Source organism: Schistocerca serialis, chromosome 8 (assembly GCF_023864345.2).
Source record: "Schistocerca serialis cubense isolate TAMUIC-IGC-003099 chromosome 8, iqSchSeri2.2, whole genome shotgun sequence".
NCBI lineage: Eukaryota > Metazoa > Arthropoda > Insecta > Orthoptera > Acrididae > Schistocerca > Schistocerca serialis.
The window spans coordinates 235,414,267-235,440,852 of NC_064645.1; the positions used below are offsets into that span (position 1 = coordinate 235,414,267).

The window sequence follows — 26,586 nt, forward strand, 5'->3', positions numbered from 1 at the left end:
AATTATGGTTGATAATTATTGAATTGATCAAATATTTTTTCTTAACATATTCTGGTCTGTTGAGGCCATATTAAGTTGTCAGGACATGAGAATTGACTGAACTGTGCTTACTGGGACACACAAAACTATCACGTTGTTTGGAGCAACTGCTAAATCAACCAGTTTTAAATGTGTGGACTACAATATTGGCACATGGCATAAATGGTCCATACTTTATTGACAGAAATCTCACAGGAGACAAGTCCATGGCTCTGCTTCAAGAAATTACACAAGGAACCATTATGCATATGGACCTCTATGATCAGCTCTAATTGCAGCACGATGGAGCTCCTACACATTATGTATTAACTTGTAGCGTGTGATGTGATTATGTTGTCAAAGAAAGGGTGCTTGGACACCATGCTGCAGTTGAATTCTCAACATGATCCCTCAATATTACCGTAATGGATTTCTTTCTTTGAGGTCTAGTTAAAGAGAATTTATATGGAAGAGAATAATGAACTCTTGAAAAGCTGACTGGTTACAATGAGGACACCTTCCACAATCTGGACAACAACACTCAGCTGCGTATCCATGTGCATCAGAGTGTTCCAGATAGACTCAAACTTTGTTTTAATGAAGAAGGGAAACGGTTTGAGTATAAAAAGAAGTGATGTGTACTGTAATTTGTTATTATTCCTATATCATGTTCAAATTATTAAAAATTAATGCAAGTTAAATTAGTGCTTAGTGTGTGCAAAAGTCACTAACACTTACTTAACTTTTGTAAAAAATATTTAAATGGCTACATGCTGGCTTTTTACAGTTCTTTCTGAAAAAATAATAAATTATTTTGTGAAGAATTTCTCTTTATATAGAAGGAGTTGCTAAGGAGAAATGTCTTTCATCTATATTTGATAACATTTGTGCTATCTGTCAGATTTTTTAATTTCCATGGTAGGTTGTCAAACAGTTTTATAGATTTATACTTCACCACTTTCTGAACCACAGTTAGATCCATTAAAGAGGAATGCTGATCATTTTTTTCTTCTAGTTTTGTACTTATGAATATCTCTTTCAGTCTCACACTTATTTATGTTGCTGGTAACAAATTTCATAAGTGAATAACTATACTGTGAGGCTGTGATAAGTAGTCCCAGCTGCTTAAAGAGATCCCTTTCTTTTGTACATTGAATACTTTTTGCTTACATGAGAACCTAACCCAGAATGTTATTCAATAAGACATCAGTGTATGAAAGTATGCAAAATATGTTAACTTACTATTACTAACTTCTGTATCGCAAAAGCTGACAATAATTCGTATGGCAATAGCAGCTGATCCTAAATGTTCTAACAAGTCTACTGTACATTTTTTTCCAGTTAAACTTTCAGCAATATGCACACCTAAGAACTATCTGTCCCATTTATTATTTCTCATTAGCATTCTAGGTTAATAGGAAGTGGGATACTTTTTATAGCACAAAACTTGATGAGTTGTGTTTCTTCAGATTTAAAACTAGCTCATTTGAGCAAACCATTCAGTAACATTCACAAAAGCATAATTTACTGTTTTCTATTTTAATGCTTTTTTGTGCAGATTCAAAAAAATGTGTACATGACCTGCAAGTAGGACTAATTCTGACTTCATATCCAATAGAATGGAAGATCAATAACATAAATCAAGAACAGTAGTGGGCGAATGATCATTTTCTTTGAGACTCCCACTGTAATTTCTCCCTATGTTGATGAATGACATTCCTTTCTGTTTTGCTCAACACCTCGGGATAATTTTCTGCATTCTGTTTGTTAAATAAGAATGAAATGAGGCATGTGCTGAACTATGTATTTCATAAAAGCTTAATTTCTCTAACATAATATTATACTTCTGCAATGAACTACCTTCAGTAAATCATGGGTGATCTGATCTGGTGGCATTTTACCACTCAAATATTTTATCTTGTGCTCAGTAAAACAGCTGGTGTCAGAGAAGAGTGGCTCTTTGGAAATTCAAATTGTGGTTAGCTATGTATCCCATTACTACTACTCTGGAGTAAATTATCTTCTCAAAAGAATTCTGAAAGTGATGTGTGGAGTGGTACTAGGTGGTAGTCATTGATACCTGTGGCATCACCCTTCTTATAGAGAGGTCAAATAACGACATATTTCAGTGCGTCATGGAAATTCCCTAAATTGATGATATGTTGCATAAGTGACTAAGAAAATTACATATTATAGGGCTACAACATTTTATAGTCTTATTGGCATGATGAACTTCCTTATCTCAGAGGGGGATGTGAAATGAATTTTTATTTCCCTAAACATTCTCCACATTACTTCTTCAGTGTGCTGCTTTCCTTTCTCTTCTGAAGCACTTGCACCAATTTTCTCATCTATTTTTGAAAAGTATTGCTGTTGTTGTGGTGGTGGTGGTCTTCAGTCCAGAAACTGGTTTGATGCAGCTCTCTATGCTATCCTGTGTAAGCCTCTTCATCTCCAAGTACCTACAGCAGCCTACATCAATCTGAATATGCTTACTGTACTCATCTCTTGGTCTCCCGTCTCCCTCTACAATTTTTACCCCCCCCCCCCCCCCTTCCATACTTTCCTCCAGTACTAAGTTGGTGATCTCTTGATGCCGCAGAATGTGTCGTACTAACCGGTCCCTTCTTCTGGTCAGGTTGTACCAAAGATATCTCTTCTCCCCAATTCTGTTCAGTACCTATTCATTAGTTATGTGACATACCCATCTAATATTCAGCATTCTTCTGCAGCACCACATTTCTAATTCTTCCATTCTCTTCTTGTCTAAACTGTTTATCGTCGATGTTTCACTTCCATACATGGCTACACTCCACACAAATACCTTCAGAAAAGACTTCGTGACACTTAAATCTATACTTGATGTTGAAAAATTTCTCTTTTTCAGAAACACTTTTCTTGCCATTGCCAGTATACATTTTATATCCTGCCTACTTTGACCATCATCAGTTATTTTGCTTCCCAAATAGTAAAACTCGTCTACTACTTTGAGTGTCTCATTTCCTAATCTAATTCTCTCAGCATCACCTGATTTAATTTGACTACACTCCATTATCCTCGTTTTGCTTTTTTTAATATTCATCTTATACACTCCTTTCAAGACACTGTCCATTCTGTTCAACTGCTCTTCCAAGTCCTTTGCTGCCTCTGACAGAATTACAATCTCATCAGCAGACCACAAACTTTTTATTTCCTCTCCCTTGACTTTAACTCCTACTCCTAATCTTTCTTTCATTTCCTTTACTGCTTGCTCAATATACAGATTGAATAATGTTGGGTATAGGCTACAATCCTGTCTCACTCAGTTCTCATCCACTTCCTCCCTTTTGTGTCCCTTGATTCTTATAACTGCCATCTGGCTTTTGCACAAATTGTAAATAGCCTTTTGCACCCTGTATTTTACCCCGGCCACCTTCAGATTTTTAAAGAGAGTGTTCCAGTCAATGCTGTCAAAAGCTTTCTCCAAATCTGCAAATGCTATAAACATAGGATTGCCTTCCCTTAACGAATCATGTATGAGAAGTTGTATGGCAGTATTGCCTCTTGTGTTCCTACATTTCTCCAGAATCCAAACTGATCTTCCCTGAGGTCAGCTTCTACCAGTTTTTTCATTCTTCTGTAAAGGATTCATGTTAGTATTTAGCAGCTATGACTTATTAAACTGATAGTTCAGTAATTTTCACACCTTTTGGCACCATCTTTCTTTAGAATTGGAATTATTATATTCTTCTTGAAGTCTGAGGGAATTTTGCCTGTTTCATAAGTTTTGCTCGCCAGATGGGAGAGTTTCATCATGGCTGGCTCACCCAAGGCTATCAATAGCTCTAACAGATGTTGTCTATGCCTGGGGCCTTGTTTTGGTTTAATTCTTTCAGTGCTTTGTCAAATTCTTCATGCAATATTAAATCTCCCTTCCCATCTTCATCTACATCCTCTTCCAGTACCACCTCCTTCAATTCTTCCCTTTTTGCAATTTCTTCAGTTTTAATCTGCAGTTCATTACCACTAAATTGTGGTCAGAGTCCACATCTGCCTCTGGAAATGTCTTAAAATTTAAAACCTGGTTCCAAAATCTCTGTCTTACCATAATATAATCAATCTGAAACCTTCTGGTGTCTCCAGGTCCACATAAACAACCTTCCTTCATAATTTTTAAACCAGATGTTAGCTATGATTATTTTCGGTGCAAAATTCTACCAGGTCTGTCTGATTCCTTTCTATCAGTCAATATATTCACCTACCACTTTTCCTTCCCTTCCTTTTCTTACTATTGAATTCAAGTTCCCCATGATTATTAAATTTTTGTCTCCCTTAACTATCTGAAAAATTTCTTTTATCTCATCATATGCTTCCTCTATCTCCTCCTCATCTGCAGAGCTAGTTGGCATAAACCTGTACTGTAGTGGGTGTGGGCTTCATGTTAACCTTGGTTGCAGTAATGTATTCACCATGCTGTTCATAGAAGCTTTTCTGTGTTCCTATTTTTTTTATTCATTATTAAACCCGCTCCTGCATTACCCTTGTTTGATTTCGTATTTATAATCCTGCATTCACCTGACCAGAAGTCCTGTTAATCCTGCCACCAAACTTCAGTAATTCCCAATACATCTAACTTCAACCTATCCATTTCCATTTTTAAATTTTCTAATGTACCTGTCTGATAAAGGGATCTGACATTCTGCACTCCAATATGTAGAACATCTGTTTTGTTTCTCCTGATAATGATGTCCTTAAAAGTAAATATTAAAGATGTCTATTACATATGAACTGACTGTATTAGGGTCTTGTGCTCTTTAACAGAAATAATATCATCTTCTATGTCTGCTTTCTCTGTCTATTTTTTAAAGATATTCTACATTGGTTTTTTTGTTTGACAATTTCAGACAAAGTGTGCACAGTTCTGAATTTCTTACAACTTTTCTAAATATTTTACTCTACTGTTGATAATAAGGAAGTATTTCTGAATCAGTACTTTTTCTGATGATTTTGTACATGTCCCTTTTATATTGTGAAGAATTCTGATACCTGTAGTGAGCCGAAGTTTCTTTTGTTTCTTTTGTAACTTCCCATTATCGCATTTAATTATCTTTTTAGGAAAACTATTTGCAGTGGTCATGTGTGTGTGTGTAAATTGTACTTATGTGAAAATGTGTGTGTGTGTGTGTGCGTGTTGTGTAGTTTTTAAGGAATACCTTTTGGCCGTAAGCTCACATTTTTATCAGTTTTTTTGTTGCGCCTGTTAGTGACTCAACATCTCCTCTGTATGGTCAGTAGCAGTGTATCCTTTTCAGAATACTGTCATTGTTCCACCCTGAATTTTCTGTTATTTAATTTCACTGTTTTATTTATATTTTCAGGTACCTTGATATTTGAACTTTTTTTGTTGTTGTTTTCTTAATGCACAGCTTGTTGACACAACACCAGTGACTAATTGCATCATTTCTCTGCCATTTTCTAGTACAGTTTGTAAATTCTGTCTTGTGGTTATTAGTATCATACTTTTAGCATATTTTACATTCTTGCATAGTATAGAATTCAAAAAGTTGTTAATGTAGACATTGGACAAATAAAACTCAAGAACAGTGTCTTGGGATATCCTTTATTGTGTTATTATTTTTTCAGTGTATTTCTGATTTCTGCATGTGTTTATATACAAGCTATAACCTATAAATAATCTTTTGAAGCATTGTTCCTGCAAACAGTGATCAAAATATTGTCTACTGCCTGGATTTGCTCAACAGTACTGAATCCCTTTCTGAATTTCATCTGTTCAACTTGCTGGAAAAGCCAAATTTCTGACTTAGGTAGTTCATAATGATTTTTGTTAGCAACTTGTAAAATATAGATAAAAGGCTTACAGACCTGTACTTCTTGATGTTTCTGTTGTCACCTTTTTAAAGAGAAGAATGAGTTCTGTATTTTTCCAAGACTCTGGAATCTTCGCTGCTTCAAGACATTTATTTAATATAATTAGGAGCTCTTCTTTATTTCTCCCCAAATCTTAAGCATCTCACATCTGATATGATTTTCTCCTAGCACCTTACAACTCTTCAGTTGTTTTGGAGCAATGTCCATTCCATTTTTATTGATGCATTCCAGTTCTTCCAATCCCTCATTCATAAAAAACCTTTGTGATTCATCATGCAGGCTTTGACTTGACAGTGATTGACATAGAGCATCTGATGCACATCCATGACAATTATGTCTTTCGACATTCTATATGTTGTGGATGATAAGCTTGGCACTTGGTTGACTGGAATGCACTCTCATGTTCACTTTGATTTTAATGGGTCCTTGACCAGTCTTGTATTTTGTGTTCACTGATCTCTTCTGTTCACCTTTCTTATGTTAATGTTTCTTTTGGTTGTTAAGAAGATTCATCATCATTTCTCCTTTCTGGTTTCATATTGAAAGTCAAAAGTTTACAATGAAGGGATTATTTTCTCTGGACTTCACCCCCACCTTTATATTAATATCACCAAGTATTAAGGAAATTTCTTGCTATTGTCAAATCTTCTGAATTTTAAAATTTTCCTGGGGAACTGAATGTTTGACCAAATTACAAGCCTGCAGCCAATTGTTGTTTAATTCATCACATGATGTTTCAACAGGGTAACTGCCAGTTATCTGCAGTGGGCCATCAAAGGCCCAAAAATTTGTTTGAACCTTCATAGAACTGGTCTAGTTCTTCATTGGTTGAAGTGCAAGTAGCTGCATAGGCAAACATGATTTGAAGGCTAATCTTAACATTTGTCTCAAGCACCATGTAGATCACTCTGTCAGTAATGGATTTGGTTTTCATGAAAAGATGTTACCTCCTGTTGTGAATTAGCAGAGCTATGTCACCAATATGAGAACTTTTATCTGGTTTATTCTGTAGTAGGAAATGGTGCAACTTGAGGACAGTATTCACATCGCCTTTGAACCTCATCCCACTGATTCTGAGCATGTTCCTTATGATGTTCTGCAGTTCATGTTTCAAACAGCTTATGTGTTCTTGCTTTGTGTTTATTTTGTAGTTTAATTTGCTTAGTCAACTTTTTGCCGCCTCCCCCATTCTCTCTCCTGAGATCCATGTGGTTTGAGAACAAGAGGGGGATTGTATAGGAATTGATAGAGATTTTAATGGATAGGGGATTTATGACATATTCCTCTCAGGATATGCAGATGAGAAAGAAAAGGAGCTCATATAGGGCAGGGTTTCCAAACTCTGATATGATCTGGCACCCACCAGCTCATAAGAGGGAATCACCTACTTCAAAGCTGTAGCATTATGCATCGATAATTCTCATATGAATAACTTGGAAATCTAGAGGTGTCACAGGGGAATAAATTAATAACATCTGACTATGCTGACTGTGAAGTGCTGCATGGACAGGTAGCACCATGTTCAGGTTGTTTCTCTCTCTGTCGTAAGGATATTGCAAATTGAAAAGCTCTTCAACATAAACGCTTACCACTTTTACTGACAAAGCCCTGGAAATGGTAATATTGTAAAAATTACAAGAAGAAGATTTTTGACATGTTTTCAGTATCTATAGAATGAATTATAGTTTGCTTAAGAATATTTCATTATACACAATATTGTCATCATTCTGTGTTCCTTGGTCCACATTCTGGTGACAACTGCATCGGCTTCATGTTAGCTCATTTGACTTTCTCCACCAATTTTTGAGCCCTCTTTGTTGGTCATGGTGTGTGGTGTCCATGCACAATAAACTTCCTTTAAATGGAAGTTTATGCAATTCATAGCTTACAAAGGGTATTTGAGGTTGTTCACATTTTTCAATAAATGCTGTGTTGTTATATATTCATTTGTATTACCGTGTTTTGGGGATAGTACCAATGACAGCATTCTTAAGAAAAATATATTCAAAGTCCATAATGATTAAAAGATATGTGGCCTACTCATAATGTTTACAATACAGGCACTGCAACACTTCAAACAAGTGAATCTGATCGGGTGAATGAGCTTTTTAGTTTTCAGTATGCTCAAGACAGAAAAAGACAAATAAGTGTGACACTTACTGATTTATTATATTTATTTTGCAGTCAGTGCATCTGAGTATTATTAGTAACAATGCTCTAGTCCCTAAACTTAGTTATAGAAATGTGAGTAAGGCTCAATGACAAACACTTTGGGTATTTCAGCCTTCAAAAACTGCATCTTTGAGACATGAGGTGTAGTCACTTCCTAGCCCACTCAAGGAACTCATTGACTGGCAATCTTGACGCTGGTAGTATAACTGAATCTTGGCAACAACACAGAATATTTTTGGCAGCTCTGTGACTGATGACTTACTTCTTGGTTAGCTCAGTATTATCATGCTAAATTCACTTGATTATCTGTGCCATTTTCGTTGAATAATCAGAATGATTTTCACTTAAGGTGTGATATAAGGTTATCAGTGTATGATTTTGAGTCCAGAAAAGTCATCCTATGCAGAAATTGCAACTACTCTCATCTTTTGCATTGTGATTTATCTGTGCTGGCCACCACTGGGACAATAAGGGAGGTATGGATAAGGCAGCTCTGTGCTAGCACTGAGGCAATATGGTCACCTGTAAAATGAAGGCTGCTTCAGATCACAGTTCCAGTCTTGCTGAAGGCTATATTTTTAGCTTTTCTGTAACAAAGCTACAATTGGCCAGATTGAAAATCAATAAGGAAATGTATAGAAATCTTCCCCATCAAAATTCATTTCACTACTGTGGTTCACATCTATTATACTGAACAACATAGTGCTTAAGATATGCACTTTAGAGCCCATGTTTACTTGACAATTATTACCAGTTTTGATCCATACTACCTCTTCCAAAAGTATGGAAAGCAAATGGATTCAGTACAAGAGTTGTGTTTCACTGCATCAAAGCTGAAAGGCTCATAGCTCTTAAGGTGTGCATCTTAGATCCAATATTCATTAGACTTTTTTTTGCTTCAAAAGTTCATTCTTGTCATATACCTGAATATTTGTCAACCTTTCTGGGACAACCTGTATATTCTTTCACATTATCTAAAACAGTCTGACAATGCGCAGGTAGTTTACTGATTCCACACCTTTAGAAACCTACTGATTCTGAGTTAAATTTTTCATCAAACTAGGTTTGAACTGCATTTTCATCCTGAAAGGAATTTTCTTCATGGTTGTCCAATAAGGAGCAGGAAACATATACACTTGAGCACATATCACATAGTAGAAATGTGTGATGAAGTTTTGTCAGTCATTTTTCTTATGCTGTGACCAAAAAGTTCTCAGTTCCTGGCAACCAATACCAGCTGTGATGGACATGGCCTTGGGGAGGAGTTTGTATACCAAAACACCCTATTTCAGCCACCAGATGAAAAAATGTTATGTTGACATTGGCCTTTACTCAAATATATATTTCTCATTAGGGCACAACCATTAATTTTTTGTTAATAAGTTAACATAAATGCATCATAACTTACTGCCAGTAACAATACTGCACAGGAATTCCCAATAAGTGAACTGATGTTCAAGCAAATATGAAGTAATGCAATTAGTTTTGTTGCTTTGAATTTGATCATGCAGTTAATCTGACTCCTGAACCTTGCTTATTAAATGCAAGTGTCACACAGCAGTTAAATCATTCCACCTCATCATATACATCAGTTACTGAGACTTTCTGAGTGTTGAACGTCATTCATGACAGAAATATCTTTCTTAAAACAAGTAAATTTTTTGCCACATGTTTAGCCCAAAACCTCTCATCCCATACTAAATACAAAGAATTCATGCTTGTGCTGCTGCCTGCACCACTGTATTAAACCCAAAGCAAACAATAAGTGACAAAGGTTAAACTTTTTTCTACTCATGACTCTATTTCACAATGTTTATGCAATGTTCATAAGTTTCAAGCATGCAAAATCCTATACATAACTGCAAGGTAAATACTAGGACTTCAGACAAGAACTATATTACTACACTCATAGCACCACATCATGGCACAGTCACCTGGTCAGTAGGCATTTGCTGTGAGGCAGTAGATGGCATGTGGCCAGTTGCTGGTGGCCAGTGGCCACAGTAGAGCAAGGAATCTCTCATGCCTGTACTTTCTGATCTCAGCACAGCCATGAGCTGTTTTTCAGAAGTGTTTCTGGAAGTTTATTGCTATTATTGGTGAATTATCTATAATACTTCATCAGACCAATTACTTGAGCAGACAGCCAAAATGCAGTCTGAAAATTAATGGAGTATGTGGACTCAAATTCACAACTTCTTGTCTCCATTTCACTATGTTTACCACAAGTTTGTAACAGCTCATTTGCTCATTGTATTTCTCCCAATTCAGAAAACCCTCTTACATTCTAGCCAAAAGCCAATATCATATATACTTCCAGAAATGTTTCTTGTTCATGTGATGCATGATTTGCAATAGCAGTGTTGCTGTGGAGTAAAATGATAGCCCTAGTTGCACCTTTATTTTTATTTTAAAAACCATGGGCAGGTTTGCCTCCAAGGCTATTATCCATAGGTTACCTATGCAGTATTAAAAAACAATGTACTGTGAAATTAGTTATACAGAAAATAATGTCAGCAGCAGGCATCATCAAAAAGAGGCATGAATAAAATAAATAATGTTAAAAAACAGCTCATGCACAAACATCACAAAAACAACACAAAAAAAGTAAATAATGTTACATAAACTCTTCCACAACGTAATAAATAGCTACATACATGTTACATATAGCTGCATTTCACATACAGCTATTTCTTAAATTTTGGACAAGTTTATACAACATTATTTACTATATTGTATCATCTCTATGATGTGTTTATGATGTTTTTGGATGAGTTATTTTTCAATATTATTTATTTTATTTCTACATCTACATCTATGTCTATTCTCTGCAGAAACCAGCATTGTACAGGAGAGAGTTTGTCCCATTGTATCAATTAATAGGGTTTCTTCCTGTTCTTCTCACATATGGAGCATGGGATGAATGAATTTTTGAATGCCTCTGTGCATGCAGTAATCATTCTAATCTTATCCTCACAGTCCCTGTGTGAGCAATACATGCAGAATTGTAGTATATCCCTAGAGTAACAATTTAAAGCTGATTCTTGTAACTTTATTAGTATACTTTCTCAGTATAGTTTACATCTTTCTTCAAGAGTCTGCCATTTCAGTTCTTTTAGTATCTCTGTGACACTCTCCCATGAATTAAACAAACCTGTGACCATTCATGCTGCCCTTCTCTGTATACATTTAATATCACCAATTAGCCCTATCTGGTACAGGTTCAATACACTTGACAATATCCTAGGATAGGTCACACAAGTGATTTGTAAGCCATCTCTTTTGTAGACTGATTGCACTTCCCCTCTATTCTACCAATAAAATGAAGTCTACATTCTGCTTTACCCACAACTGGACCTATGTGATCATTGCATTTCATATCCCTGCAGAGTGTTACATACAGGTATATCTATGTTGGTCAAGTCCAACAATGACTCATTAATATTATAATCATAGGATATTATGTTTTTTCATTTTATGGAGTGCAAAATTTTACATTCTTGAACATTTAGAGCAAGGTGCCAAACTCTGCACCATGTTGAAATCTTATCGAGTTCTGACAATATTTATGCAACTTCTTCCAGATAGTACTTCATTACAGATACCTGCACCATCCACAAAAAGCTTGTTTTTACCGTCTATATTGTCTGCAAGGTTATTAATATACAACATTAACAGCAAGGGTCCCAACACACTTCCCTGGGGCACACACTTCTACATCTGATGATGACTCTCCATCCAAGATAACATGCTATGTCCTTCGTACCAAAAAGTCCTCAATCCAGTTACAAATTTCACTTGATACCTCATATGATTGTAATTTTGATAGTAAGCATAGTTGTGGTACTGAGTCAAACGCTTTCCAGAAATCAACTGCGTACACCTGATTGCCTTCATCCTAAGCTTTCAGGATGCCATGTGAGAAAAGTGCAAGTTGGGTTTCACATGATCAATGTTTTTGAAAATCATGGTAGTCAGCACTGAGGAAGTAATTCTGTTCAAGGTACCTCATTATGTTTGAGCTCTGAATATGTTCTAAGATCCTATAACAAATCGATGTTAATGATACTGTATGGTCGTTTTATGGATCTCTTCTACTACCCTTCTTGTAGATGGATGTGACCTGTGCCTTTTTCCAAGAACTGGGCATGGTTTATTGTTGAAGGGATCTATGTTACATTATAGTGAGAAGAGAGTCTAACTCAGCCACACATTCAGTATGGAATCTGATAGAGATTCCACTGGAACCTGGAGCTATGCTCAGTTTTAAAAATTTCAGCAGTTTCTCAACATCAGTGATACTAATACTCATTTCATTCATCTTTTCAGTGGTACAAGGATTAAATTGGACCAATTCTCCTGGGTTTTCCTTTGTAAAGTATCATTTGAAAATGGAGTTAGGCATTTCAGCTTTTGCTTTGCTACTCTCAATTTCAGTTCCTGTCTCCATTTGCTAGGTACTGGACACAAACTTTGGTGCAACTAACAGCCCTTACACATGACAGTTGACAATATTCTGGTACAGTAGTCATTGAAGGCATCATGCATCACTCTCTTGACAGTCAAATGAGTTTCATTTAGCATTAGTTTATCTGTAGCCCTACACTTTGTTTTACACCTAATATGCAGTAATTTCTGTTTGTTTAGAAGTTTCTTTACAGTAACTGTATACCATGGAGGCTCCCACCCATTATGAACTGTTCTACAGGGTACATATCTATCCAGTGCATAGTCAACTATTCTTTTAAACTTGGACCAGGGTTCCTCTACATGATCCTGACATTTGCTGCAAGTTTCAAGTTTCTCTTTGATATATGACATTACTGAATTTTTATCTACTTTACTGAACATATATATCTTTCTGCTTGTTTTAGTTGTGCTTTGTACTTTGGTAATCACTGTTACCAGGACTGTGCTGTGGTCACTGATAACAGTTTTGATGTGGACATCCTCAAATAGGTCAGGTCTGGTTGTCGCCTGTAGATCAAATGTATTTCCATCATGAGTAGGGTTCCTAACTATTTGTTCTAGGTAGTTTTCAGAGAAGGCATTTAGTAAAGTTTCACATGATATCTTATCACATCCACCACTAACAAAACTATATTTTCCCAATTAATCGTTGGGTGATTAAAGTCTACATCAAAGAACACGGTATGATTGGGGAACTTATGTACAAGTGAAATGAGGTTTTCTGTGAAGTTTCTAGCTACATCTGGAGATGAATCTGGTGGGCGACAGAAAGCTCCAGTTATCAGTTTATGCCCACCCCTGATACTGAGTCTTGCCCAAACAATCTCACATGCAGTTTCAATTTCTATCTCAGTGGATTTGACTTTTTTGTCTACTACAACAAATACACTACCTCCACTTCCCCTTTGCCCATCCTTTCAATACAAACTTAATTTTTTCCCAAAAAACCTCACTGTTATCAATTTTCAGTTTCAACCAGCTTTCTGTACCTAGTATTATTTGAGCTTCACTGCTTTTCACAGGTGTTTCAAGCTCTGGCACTTTGTTGCGAATGCTTTGGCAGTTTATTATTATTTTAATACTCTCAACTGCCGGTGGCATTTCTTTCAATCTGACACTGATATTCCTGGATTTCCTATAGCAATCATTATCTGGGTTGGATAGAGAGTTGCCTAATCTAAGAAAGTCTTGTCTGCACCCCATACACAGTCAACTACCTGAATAGCAGCCTCTGATGTGTAGAGCACACCTGGCCTAATTAGGGGGAGCCTATAGTCCTTCAACCTATGGCGCAAGTCCAGGAAGTCACAGCCTACCTCGTTACAGAAATTTAAAGTCTCTGGTTCAGTTCTTCCACTTTACACAGAACCAAAGGCCAACAATCAGTTCTGGAGACAATGCTTCAAATTGTGACCTTCATTGAAACTCCATGCACAAGGCTGGTCTTCAGAATCTTCTGTCAGTCACTGGAATGACCCAGGGATGACTTCAGAACCCAGATGACAGGCATCATTTGTTCCAATGTGCACCACAATCTGCAGTTAGTTGCAACGTGTTCCCTCAATGGCTGCTGGAATAGCCTCTTCAACATGTTGAATGAGGCCCCCAGCCATACACTGACTGCCACTGATGTCCTTCCCTGTCCCTTACTGCCATTTCCCTAAGTGATGCCATCATTCACTGTATGTCTGAACTGCCGAGAATTAATAGACCCCAACGATTTTGTGTTTGCTCCTCCTGACACTAGACAAAACAAGTTTCCCCAAAATAGTTGAAGTGAGTCCCAGTTTCAGTGAAAGCAGCACCTTGAACTTGTTGGTTAGGGAGATCAGTACAACACCCTGAGTCCTCCCTGGTCCTTGTGCACCCTATACAGGATATCTATATCTATCACTGACATGCCACTTGCAGTCAAGTGGATGGGTCATGACAGATCTTGCACTTTCTGCAGAGGAGACACGATCCACAGTTGAGGATAGTACCTGAGTTATTTCTGTAACAGGTATCAGAGCAACACAAATCTCCAGAGCTCTTCCAACATGCCAATTTGCAGCAGCCATAAATTGTTAGACAGTACTCAGGGCAATTTTCAACTGCTTACAAACGTCAACCAACTCATCCCGTATTTGAGAATGGCTTTCACAATGGGGCTGCATTAAACTGTTTGCTGTTAATGGTACATGTTACTTTGTTCTTCTCTATATAACTAATTCCTTTGTACATCATATTCTGATAGTGCTTCAATACCTATGGCCCTAGGGTCTGAAATAAGTCTTTTTTATAATGAAACTAAAAGGGCAATTTGGACAGTCATTTTACTCCAAACTGCTTACAGATGCATGGGGTTTGGTATCACTCTGACTTCACAAACAAACAAAATTATTACCTCTTTCTGCTGACTGCTATTTTGCAAAGATCTTAACAATCATTTCTCTGGTCCAGCATAAGTACATCACACAAGCATAGGCTTTACTCAACTGCATCTCTTTCTTTCACAAGACTGTTTTATTCTGTAACAAGTATTCCCTGTTACTTATCTCTGATTAAAACACTTGCACTACAGCAGCTGCAACAACATTCTCAGAACCATCTGTGGAAGCTATCTAAACAACTTAAGTCCTGATGACATGTGGAGGTACCACTGTCTATCCATCCAACCCTATCACTTCTTAGGAGTATGTAGATCCTGTCTTGCTGATCTACTGCCTCACACTGCAGAAACCCCTAATCTGCCATAGAACTACTAATTCCAAACATAGTCTCTGGGCTCCCACCACTGTCAATATGTGAATATATGCTGACAGTCATAGATATTCTAGTTGTTTTATGTTAATGAAAGATACAAAGGAGCTTTCGAAGATATTCACCAATTGAAAACATTTTTTTATTTTTACAAAGGACATTGAAAACTGTAATTATTAAGCATTGTAGTAACAGTTTCTACCTTTAGTGAATAAATATGTCATTCTTTTTTTCTTGTAACTTCTGTTTGCAGAGAATAGCAGCGGCATTAATGAGATCAGAATAATACCAGAGGCAACAGATCCCAACAATGAAAATCTTGATGAAGATGACCAACAGGCTATATACTATTATATTGTTGGTGAGTAGTAACATGAATATATTTGTGACAGATAACATAAAGAGATAGTAATGCACTGGCTGCAAGACAAGCAACAGATTGAAACACTTTGTTACTTTAATAAAATGGCAAGGGATGTGTATATGTGACAATTTAACAGAAATGTTTTCTATATTAAATCATGAGGGGGAACAGTCAAGGATGTAGAACAAGTACAGTTAAATTATGTCACAGATATAGAATTACAATTAAATGGTTCCTTAACTTACTATTATGAATGGCACTATACTCAATCACTTGATTGGAGTGGTTGTGTTAAGATAAAGCAATGTAACTTTCCCCAGTCCTGGGGACACCTTATGCATGCCTTCCTGTCTTTTGCACAGCCAGCTTGCCTTTCCCACAGTGTTGTGAATTTGTATACATGGGCTTCCTGCTCTGCTGCTGAGTGCTGTGGATGCATACAGATGTGCTGCCGCTCAGACTCTCACCCATATTTTTGTCCTGTAGAGCCAGCAGCTTCTCAAAGTTTGGGTTATTTACATGTATACTCGCAGATGTTTGCTGTTGGTGTCTTTTGTTGCTATTTCTGGCATCTCTTCACATTTCTATCTAGTCTGTATTGTTATCATTAGATTAGTGTTATCTTCATTATTCTTCTTGTCAAAGGTGGAGTACATTTCAGCACTGCTAAGAAATGGAAAAGCATCATATTTTCACAGAGGAGAAAATTCTTGATATTGTAGAGCTAAAAAGGAGATTAACTGTTAATTGCCAAAAATTGTTATAATTCTTTAATCTCAAAATAATTTCAGAACATGAGAACATTAATATGGCTGTGCTGATGCAGGTCCTCAGTAACGTCCTCAGTGGAGCTTGATGATTCAAAGTCTTGTCTCCTGAAATTGTCTGAGCTGTTAGTTTTGCTGTTCAATAACTGATGCAAACCATTAAATTAACCTTGAGAATATTTTATATTTATCAAGATCAAAATGCATTTTATGATGATCATTTCACTCTATGCATTTTATATTACTAATTGTTTGTCAGGAGGACTGTCATTATAAATCTAGTCTGAGGAGACCACTTTCCTTCAAGATAACACTACCAGTAAACCAAGTTAGTAAGTCCACCAACTGGTTTAAAACCAGTGGCAATTTCTGGAAAATGTGCTATTATAATGAAGTCCTTACGCATGTTTCTACAGATGAAGCACCTTAACTAAAACACAGCTTAAAAGAAAATGGATAATTACAAACAGTACTTTGTATCAGTGATTGGATCTTTAGTAGTCTATTAACACAGAAAATTATGTTTATTACTACATCGATACTGCTCAAAATAAGTTCATAAAGGACTCACACTGTTTAATTGTGGTGACTTGAGTAATTAAGAATAACTTTCACACTCTGGACTTTACATGGTAGTGAACATTAACTGAAAACTTTTTGGTTAAGATGATTTTCAAGTACAGACTTTGATGCAGAGACATTGACTGAGCGATTACCAGGTACAAACTGCTGACTTATTGTCTGGTGATGGTGTGTATAAATATGTGTAAGGATAAAGGGTGAAGTTGGTTATTACATTATACTTTACAAAGACACCAAGGACCAAATTTATGCTGATTGCATTATAGTGCACCATGTAATAATGACTTAAATGCAACATGATTATTAGATTTAACTACATGCTAGATAACTGTAAAACTAATAAATTTAGATGGACTATTTAGTTAATACAGTGTATACTTCTATGGGGATTTATCAAGTTTAATGTAAATTTTACAGGATCACAATTTTCCTAATTTGTTTCATTTCTTAATTAGCACATTATGTGGATAACCAAAGGTGTTCTCAAAGTTAGGCAAAACTGAACAACAAAATTATGAAACCAGTTCTTGGAATTAAAACTTAAAATTTGAAGTAATGAAAATATTATCAAGTGGGTGAGAACTTTAGTTAAGAATAATATTTTAGGTAATGACTTTTCAGATAAAGTTAACTATTTACTGCAAAGAGAAAGATAGGTATTTCAAGCAAGCTGCATCCTTTTGTGGATAAACAAGTACTAACTCACAACATTTTTATGATCATGTGATATACAAAAATAGGCAATTACAGACATCTTCTGGGAAAGGACAACAAACTGGGTAATTTGAATCAGCATAACTTAATCTTGCATCCGTCGCACTAATTATCTCTTTTCATTTTCCACTTATAGTGGTACTTGCCTTCAGATTTTTTGACTATACAATTGTATTTCCGTCTCATCTGAGGTAAGTCCCCATGCCATGTCTGCCCACTCATTGCGTACTTGCCCTCCAGAGCCAGGCTCGACTTTACAAAACTTTGCCTCTCGCATTATTGTAGACATTTTATAATCTAAGCCTAGCGTGCAAGTTCCTAGATTAATGTTAGATTTGTGACTTTTGTTTACACTACAAATTCATGCAAACCTCTGCCTTAGCAGATGGCAATATATTTTAACAGTGCTTAGCGGTAGTTGTGTTTACTGATTTGCTTTGTACCTTGTCCACAACACATGATGTACCTTGGGTGATGTACACCCTGCACTCATGTTGTTAAGTAAATTATGATTGAGCATATTTCAGGATCGGTATAGACATAAATACATGGAACAACATATACACTATAATATTGAATTTCATAAGTTGCATTACTACTACAGTTCAAAAATATTCATGACACACTAATGAAAAATTCTTTCATCATTACATGCTGTTGGATTTTTTTAAAAATATTTTTTAAAGCATTTTTAAACATGAAATTTGTAAAATATTCTTAAACCTACGTTCATTTTTTTTCCCTCAAATTGCAATTGCTTAAAAATACTATTATTCCTTAACATCTACAAAATTGAATTGCACTAATCTTGTGCGCCTCATTGTCTTTTAATGTTACACTAAAATCTGAACATTTACACACAGAAAAAAAATACACTATAAACTTAACCTATTATTCACAAATGTAAACGTTGCTCTACTGAGCGAACTTCTTTAAGTCTTTGTAAGTATTTTCTCTTATTTCCTTCGTAATTGCCTCCTCCTTTGACCACGGGATGGTGTAGTTTGCGTGACAGAAAGTATCGTGAGGTACCACTTCGATGTTATAGGTGTAGCCCTCGATAACACTGGGTTTTTCCAAAAACACATGCTCATAATCTCTAAGTAGCTGTGTCAATTCGTTTTGTTGTACTTCAGTCAAATGTTCTGACTCCCTGACTTTCATAGCTATCAGTTTCCTTTTTTCCTCTCTGTCTTCAAAAATAAACTCTTTATAAAATGCTTGTCTTGTACTTAAGTCAGAATATAAATTCATTACCTGTATTCCTTCGAATCTTGACTGAAAGCTGCAGCAATATTTACCGTGCAATTCCCGTGTCCTCAACAATGGCAAAATTACCCGTCTACCCTCATCCATAAGGCTTACTTCCCCGCACAAGAGGTCGATTTTTGCATCCCTCTGGTGTAAAAATTCCATCCCCAGGATGCAAGCAACACCTAATCCTTTAACTACTAGGAACGAGCTTTTCATTGCTTCATTTCCTACTGGAAACTCGACTTGCACCTGGTGCTTTATGATATGAGATTGTGCACCTACTGCACCTGTTACACGACAATTCTTCACTGGCAATACTGGTATTCTATTATTTTGACTCAAGTACTTGTAAAAATTTGCACTCATGACATTAGTTAAAGCACCAGTATCGACTATTATCTGTATTGGTGCTCCGTACATATCTGCTTGCAATATAGCCTGCACAACACTTTTGTCGGTTCGGTTACATTTCTGTGGTATGTCTACAAGTTCCTTTTCTATTTTTGTTCCCTCATTGTATCTCAGCATACAAATTTTGTGGCTGTCATCCGTGGATGTGCCCTCACTACACCATCCTGCAGCCAACAATGGAGAGCGTATTGTGGCTGTCTTTAGTTTAACGGATGAGCATTAGTGGGTTGACAGTTGTCTGTCACTTCCGCTAACCTCACATTGTGGTTCTGGTTGTTGTTGTTGCTACTGTTGGGTTGGCCACCCTGCCTCCCTGATGGTGTAATTTGATATTGTGTATGGCTCTGGTTTTGCGGTGGTCGGTTGTAACTCCCTGACATGTTCTGTGACGGACCTGGGTTGGCGTTCCATTGTGGCGCTGTGTTTTGTTGCCACTGTGGTGTCGGTTCATTACAACCACGCCACTGGTTTCGGTTGTTCCGCCATTGCAGATTGCCATTACCATTATATCCATTAGTAATGCGTCCATCATGATGTCTCTTCCGATTTTGACAATTATAACCGTTGCCGTTATAACCATTGCCATTGTTCGTGCCTCGATTCTGTTGCCGGTGCTCTTGTTTATTCCTGTTGTTACTACCGTGACTCCTTCCCCATGAACCATGGACCTTGCCGTTGGTGGGGAGGCTTGCGTGCCTCAGCGATACAGATAGCCGTACCGTAGGTACAACCACAACGGAGGGGTATCTGTTGAGAGGCCAGACAAACGTGTGGTTCCTGAAGAGGGGCAGCAGCCTTTTCAGTAGTTGCAAGGGCAACAGTCTGAATGATTGACTGATCTGGCCTTGTAACAATAACCAAAACGGCCTTGCTTGCTGGTACTGCGAACGGCTGAAAGCAAGGGGAAACTACGGCCGTAATTTTTCCCGAGGGCATGCAGCTTTACTGTATGGTTAAATGATGATGGCGTCCTCTTGGGTAAAGTATTCCGGAGGTAAAATAGTCCCCCATTCGGATCTCCAGGCGGGGACTACTCAAGAGGATGTCGTTATCAGGAGAAAGAAAACTGGCGTTCTACGGATCAGAGCGTGGAATGTCAGATCCCTTAATCGGGCAGGTAGGTTAGAAAATTTAAAAAGGGAAATGGATAGGTTAAAGTTAGATATTGTGGGAATTAGTGAAGTTCGGTGGCAGGAGGAACAAGACTTCTGGTCAGGTGACTACAGAGTTACAAATACAAAGTCAAATAGGGGTAATGCAGGAGTAGGTTTAATAATGAATAGGAAAATAGGAATGCGGGTAAGCTACTACAAACAGCATAGTGAACGCATTATTGTGGCCAAGATAGATACGAAGCCCACACCTACTACAGTAGTACAAGTTTATATGCCAACTAGCTCTGCAGATGACGAAGAAATTGAAGAAATGTATGACGAAATAAAAGAAATTATTCAGATAGTGAAGGGAGACGGAAATTTAATAGTCATGGGTGACTGGAATTCGAGTGTAGGAAAAGAGAGAGAAGGAAACGTAGTAGGTGAATATGGATTGGGGCTAAGAAATGAAAGAGGAAGCCACCTGATAGAATTTTGCACAGAGCACAATTTAATCATAGCTAACACTTGGTTTAAGAATCATGATAGAAGGTTGTATACATGGAAGAACCCTGGAGATACTAAAAGGTATCAGATAGATTATATAATGGTAAGACAGAGATTTAGGAACCAGGTTTTAAATTGTAAGACCTTTCCAGGTGCAGATGTGGACTCTGACCACAATCTATTGGCTATGACCTGTAGATTAAAACTGAAGAAACTGCAAAAAGGTGGGAATTTAAGGAGATGGGACCTGGATAAACTGAAAGAACCAGAGGTTGTACACAGTTTCAGGGAGAGCATAAGGGAACAATTGAAAGGAATGGGGGAAAGAAATACAGAAGAAGAAGAATGGGTAGCTCTGAGGAATGAAGTAGTGAAGGCAGCAGACGATCAAGTAGGTAAAAAGAAGAGGGTTAGTAGAAATCCTTGGGTAACAGAAGAAATATTGAATTTAATTGATGAAAGGAGAAAATATAAAAATGCAGTAAATGAAGCAGGCAAAAAGGAATACAAACGTCTCAAAAATGAGATCGACAGGAAGTGCAAAATGGCTAAGCAGGGATGACTAGAGGACAAATGTAAGGATGTAGAGGCTTATCTCACTAGGGGTAAGATAGATACTGCCTACAGGAAAATTAAAGAGACCTTTGGAGATAAGAGAACCACATGTATGAACATCAAGAGCTCAGATGGAAACCCAGTTCTAAGCAAAGAAGGGAAAGCAGAAAGGTGGAAGGAGTATATAGAGGTCTATACAAGGGCGATGCACTTGAGGACAATATTATGGAAATGGAAGAGGATATGGATGAAGATGAAATGGGAGATACGATACTGCGTGAAGAGTTTGACAGAGCACTGAAGGATCTGAGTCGAAACAAGGCCCCCGGAGTAGACAACATTCCATTAGAACTACTGATGGCCTTGGGAGAGCCAGTCCTGACAAAACTCTACCATCTGGTGAGCAAGATGTATGAAACAGGTGATATACCCTCAGACTTCAAGAAGAATATAATAATTCCAATCCCAAAGAAATCAGGTGTTGACAGATGTGAAAATTACTGAACTATCAGTTTAATAAGTCACAGCTGCAAAATACTAACACAAATTCTTTACAGACGAATGGAAAAACTAGTAGAAGCCAACCTCGGGGAAGATCAGTTTGGATTCCGTAGAAATACTGGAACACGTGAGGCAATACTGACCTTACGACTTATCTCAGAAGAAAGATTAAGGAAAGGCAAACCTACGTTTCTAGCATTTGTAGACTTAGAGAAAGCTTTTGACAATGTTGACTGGAATACTCTCTTTCAAATTCTAAAGGTGGCAGGGGTAAAATACAGGGAGCGAAAGACTATTTACAACTTGTACAGAAACCAGATGGCAGTTATAAGAGTTGAGGGACATGAAAGGGAAGCAGTCGTTGGGAAGGGAGTAAGACAGGGTTGTAGCCTCTCCCCGATGTTATTCAATCTCTATATTGAGCAAGCAGTAAAGGAAACAAAAGAAAAATTTGTAGTAGGTATTAAAGTCCATGGAGAAGAAATAAAAACTTTGAGGTTCGCCGATGACATTGTAATTCTGTCAGAGGCAGCAAAGGACTTGGAAGAGCAGTTGAACGGAATGGATGGTGTCTTGAAGGGAGGATATAAGATGAACATCAACAAAAGCAAAAAGAGGATAATGGAATGTAGTCGAGTTAAGTCGGGTGATGCTGAGGGTATTAGATTAGGAAATGAGACACTTAAAGTAGTAAAGGAGTTTTGCTATTTGGGGAGCAAAATAACTGATGATGGTCGAAGTAGAGAGGATATAAAATGTAGACTGGCAATGGCAAGGAAAGCGTTTCTGAAGAAGAAAAATTTGTTAACATCGAGTATAGGTTTAAGTGTCAGGAAGTTATTTCTGAAAGTATTTGTATGGAGTGTAGCCATGTATGGAAGTGAAACATGGACGGTAAATAGTTTGTACAAGAAGAGAATAGAAGCTTTTGAAATGTGGTGCTACAGAAGAATGCTGAAGATTAGATGGGTAGATCACATAACTAATGAGGAAGTATTGAATAGGATTGGGGAGAAGGGAAGTTTGTGGCACAACTTGACCAGAAGAAGGGATCGGTTGGTAGGACATGTTCTGAGGCATCAAGGGATCACCAATTTAGTATTGGAGGGCAGCGTGGAGGGTAAAAATCATAGGGGGAGACCAAGAGATGAATACACTAAGCAGATTCAGAAGGATGTAGGTTGCAGTAGGTACTTGCACAGGATAGAGTAGCATGGAGAGCTGCATCAAACCAGTCTCAGGACTGAAGACCACAACAACAACAACTACCTTGACTGTGGCTGCTATTGTAATCGGCTTTTTGTTGATTACAGCCTGCATGGTTCCACTTGTTTTCGGTTTTCATATCTTCGATCAATAAGTCAACAGAATCCACTATTTCCATGAATTGTTCTGTATCGTATTCCAGCACATTGATGAAATATTTTTTAATTTCACTGGGCAACTTCATTTTTATCAATCTGATTATGTCACGATCGGACATTGGCTCGTCCCAGTACCTGGTTTTGTTTATATACTTTTCGAAATATTTGCGTAATGTTCCCATCTTAGGATTGTACATTTCTGGACTGTACAACTCCTTTCGTAGTCTTTCTTGGACGCTATCGGACCAGAATTTTGTAAGAATGCACCTTCAAACTGTTGCATCGTTAGACATTTTTCGGACATGTCGGTGGCCCACAGTGCCGCGTCACCTTGAATAAAGGAGACCACGAACTGTATTCTTTGTCTTTCCATCCATATCCTGGGAAACACATTCCTGAAGCTCTTAATAAATACCACAGGGTGGACATTTCGTTTTTCGCTATTGAAGGGTTGGAATGTTCTGTGTTTCATTACATTGTCCTCTTTCTTGCACATCTGATTGCTACATTCTGTGACATTCATTACTTCGTGATGTGCGCTGCACGGAATTGCATGTTGTTCGTGCTCATAATTCGCATTAGGTTGCGGTTGCGCACTCGCACCCTGCATACAGTCTGCGTTATTATAGTAGTCAGTATGCGGAGTCGGATTCATCTGTCCGCCACTGTTTACATTGCTTTCCAATACAGACAGTCTCCGCGTGACCTCCTGTTGCCAATTTGGCAACTCCGCTGTCACACGGGATCTGATCTGTGTTAATTCGGCATGCAGTGCGGCAGCACTAGAGTCAATATTTACACTCGCGGCCACAGTCGCTTGTTCTACAGCTGTTTTTACATCGCTTTCAATCTTTGCAGATATCTCGCAATCCTTTACTTCTAGCCATTCATTGAATTCTTTGTCGACTTTTTAAGCTTGCACTTCCAAATATGTATCAATTCTTTTCCGTGCATCTATCTCCACATTATCCACGTGGGTGGTTAAAGTCTGGACATTGTCTTCAAGCCTAGCCTGCGATATCTGTAATTTTTGCATCTCGCCGGCTAAGCTTTGCACAAGATCGGGTATTTCTTTGCACGTGTCCCGCATCTCGGCAAGTTCGCTTTGGATACTGTCTAGTTTCACTTCACTGTGCTCCTCTTGCTCACTGAGCTTTTGCGTAAATTCTTTCCCTTGGTCATGTAGCATTTGCGTTAATTTTTTCTCGTGCTCGTATAGCATCTGAGCCAGTTTTTTGACTCTTTGTTTTTCCCTCTGTTCTGACATTCTTTCTTTTTCCCTTTCTTTCTGTTCTCTTTGTTGCTCTTGCTCATAGAGCATCTGAGCCAGTTTCTGATCTCTTTCCCTATCTCTTTCTTCTAACCTGTGCAGAAATTCTGCAAATGGGTTTGCAATCGGTGAGCATACTGGTGCCCCGCTTAATCAAGCACTCGATTGGCCCCCCTGCCCAGGCAGTGGAGTTGTTACTCTATTCCCATTCTGCTGTGGAGCGTCATTCACCATCCACAGATCCTCGCCCCCCGCCCTGGAAATTATGTTATCCGAGGCGGTGGCTTGGGATTCGTTTATGTTTTACAACTGACCCTCACTTCCCATATTAACAAAATTTTGTTCGTCTGGTACGGATGCTTTAGCTTGTCCTATCTTACCCATAATAAATTCACTTTAAGCCACTTATGAATCTTTAACATTGATACACACATGAATAATTACCCCCTCCAAAAATAAACATATAAATAAACAAAACGAATAATTATCCCCTCCAAAAATAAACACATAAATACTCAAAACACCGAAGGTATCTCATGTGCATATGGGTTCGATATTCTGCACAGAGTTACACAGGATGCTTGCACAATAGGCCTTACCTTATTTATTTTTCTTTCTCGCAATCCTTTGTCTTTTCTACATTTTTTCTTCTCCAGATCTCCTCAGGGTGTGGTTTTGTTGTTGTACATGTAAAAGAATTCATATAGGCATTAATATTTTACAACAATTAGACACATACATTCCTTACAATAGTAAGTATTATATTAATAAATCTTGAATTTTCTTTGATCGGGCCCCAAAGTTGCGGCGCCAATCTCGATTCCGTCGGCCGTCGTAATTTAATATATTATTATTGTTATTATTATTTTTTGATTGTTGCCGACTTACGTGGTGGGCCTTAATAAAAATGATATTTCATTTAATTTTGATTTTACGATTAAATGCTTTCCTGAAGTTCTCCTTATTAACAATATTAATCTCAAATTATTTCTTACGTTAATGAATGTTAGACTCGCTGCATCTTAAAACATGAGCATACAATCTGAACAATGTAGTAAACTTTTCATATTAATTTCCTCAGCTAGTCAGTTCACTTTAAAGCAAAAGATCTTCAGTTATTAATTACAATTGCAGCCCACACATGCGCGAGAGTATTTTTCTTACCTCCATTAACCATTGTATTGTAGTCGGAGTCCTGGCTCTGGGTCTCGGCTATGGTACTGAAAATAAGAATCTTAAAGCTACGTATTTCTGCAACTTCATGCGGCTGTGGAGAAAAATTAATATTATGTTAATAGCGGGCGAGTTTTCCACTTCCGCTATTTTTCCATAAGTTAATATCGTCACGTAATGGCGTCGTTGGCTGCATCGGCCGCTGCGATTGTTGAACTGTAAATTACTTGAATGTAGGTTAATTCATGGAAGGCAGACATGAAATCGGGATCACCTCCTACAAATTAAAAGTGGACAATAATATTCAATTAATATATTATCTGCTTAACTCATACAAATATGCTTACATTTGTCAGCACTTGAAAGATGTCTGTCTATACACACTCAAGACAAAAGAGGAAGTGAAGTCAACTAAAAAATTAACAAAAGAGCGTATCTTGTCATCTCTTTAGATCATTTTGTCATAAATTATTTCTTTGGAATCTAAACCCACACAGAGAAATTATTATTTTACGGCTACATGATAAAAATATATTATTCAATTTTTTAATGTCTCTTCTTTATAAACACTGTTTTTTAAGTCTTTTCGTAATATAGCACTGGGAACGCTATAACTTCTATGGTGATTTATCAAGTTTAATGTAAATTTTACAGGATCACAATTTTCCTAATTTGTTTCATTTCTTAATTAGCACATTATGTGGATAACCAAAGGTGTTCTCAAAGTTAGGCAAAACTGAACAACATAATTATGAAACCA

General features: G+C 37.4%; 1 protein-coding gene across 1 annotated transcript in view; it reads left to right on the forward strand.

The window, feature by feature from the left end:
* The window catches only part of LOC126416943 (cadherin-23-like), a 597,779-nt gene that overhangs the window by 512,276 nt on the left and 58,917 nt on the right, over positions 1 to 26,586 (forward strand). The window contains exon 25 of the mRNA XM_050084822.1: positions 15,524 to 15,631. Within this exon, the coding sequence (XP_049940779.1) occupies positions 15,524 to 15,631 (108 nt within the window). The remainder of the gene's footprint in view (positions 1 to 15,523; positions 15,632 to 26,586) is intronic.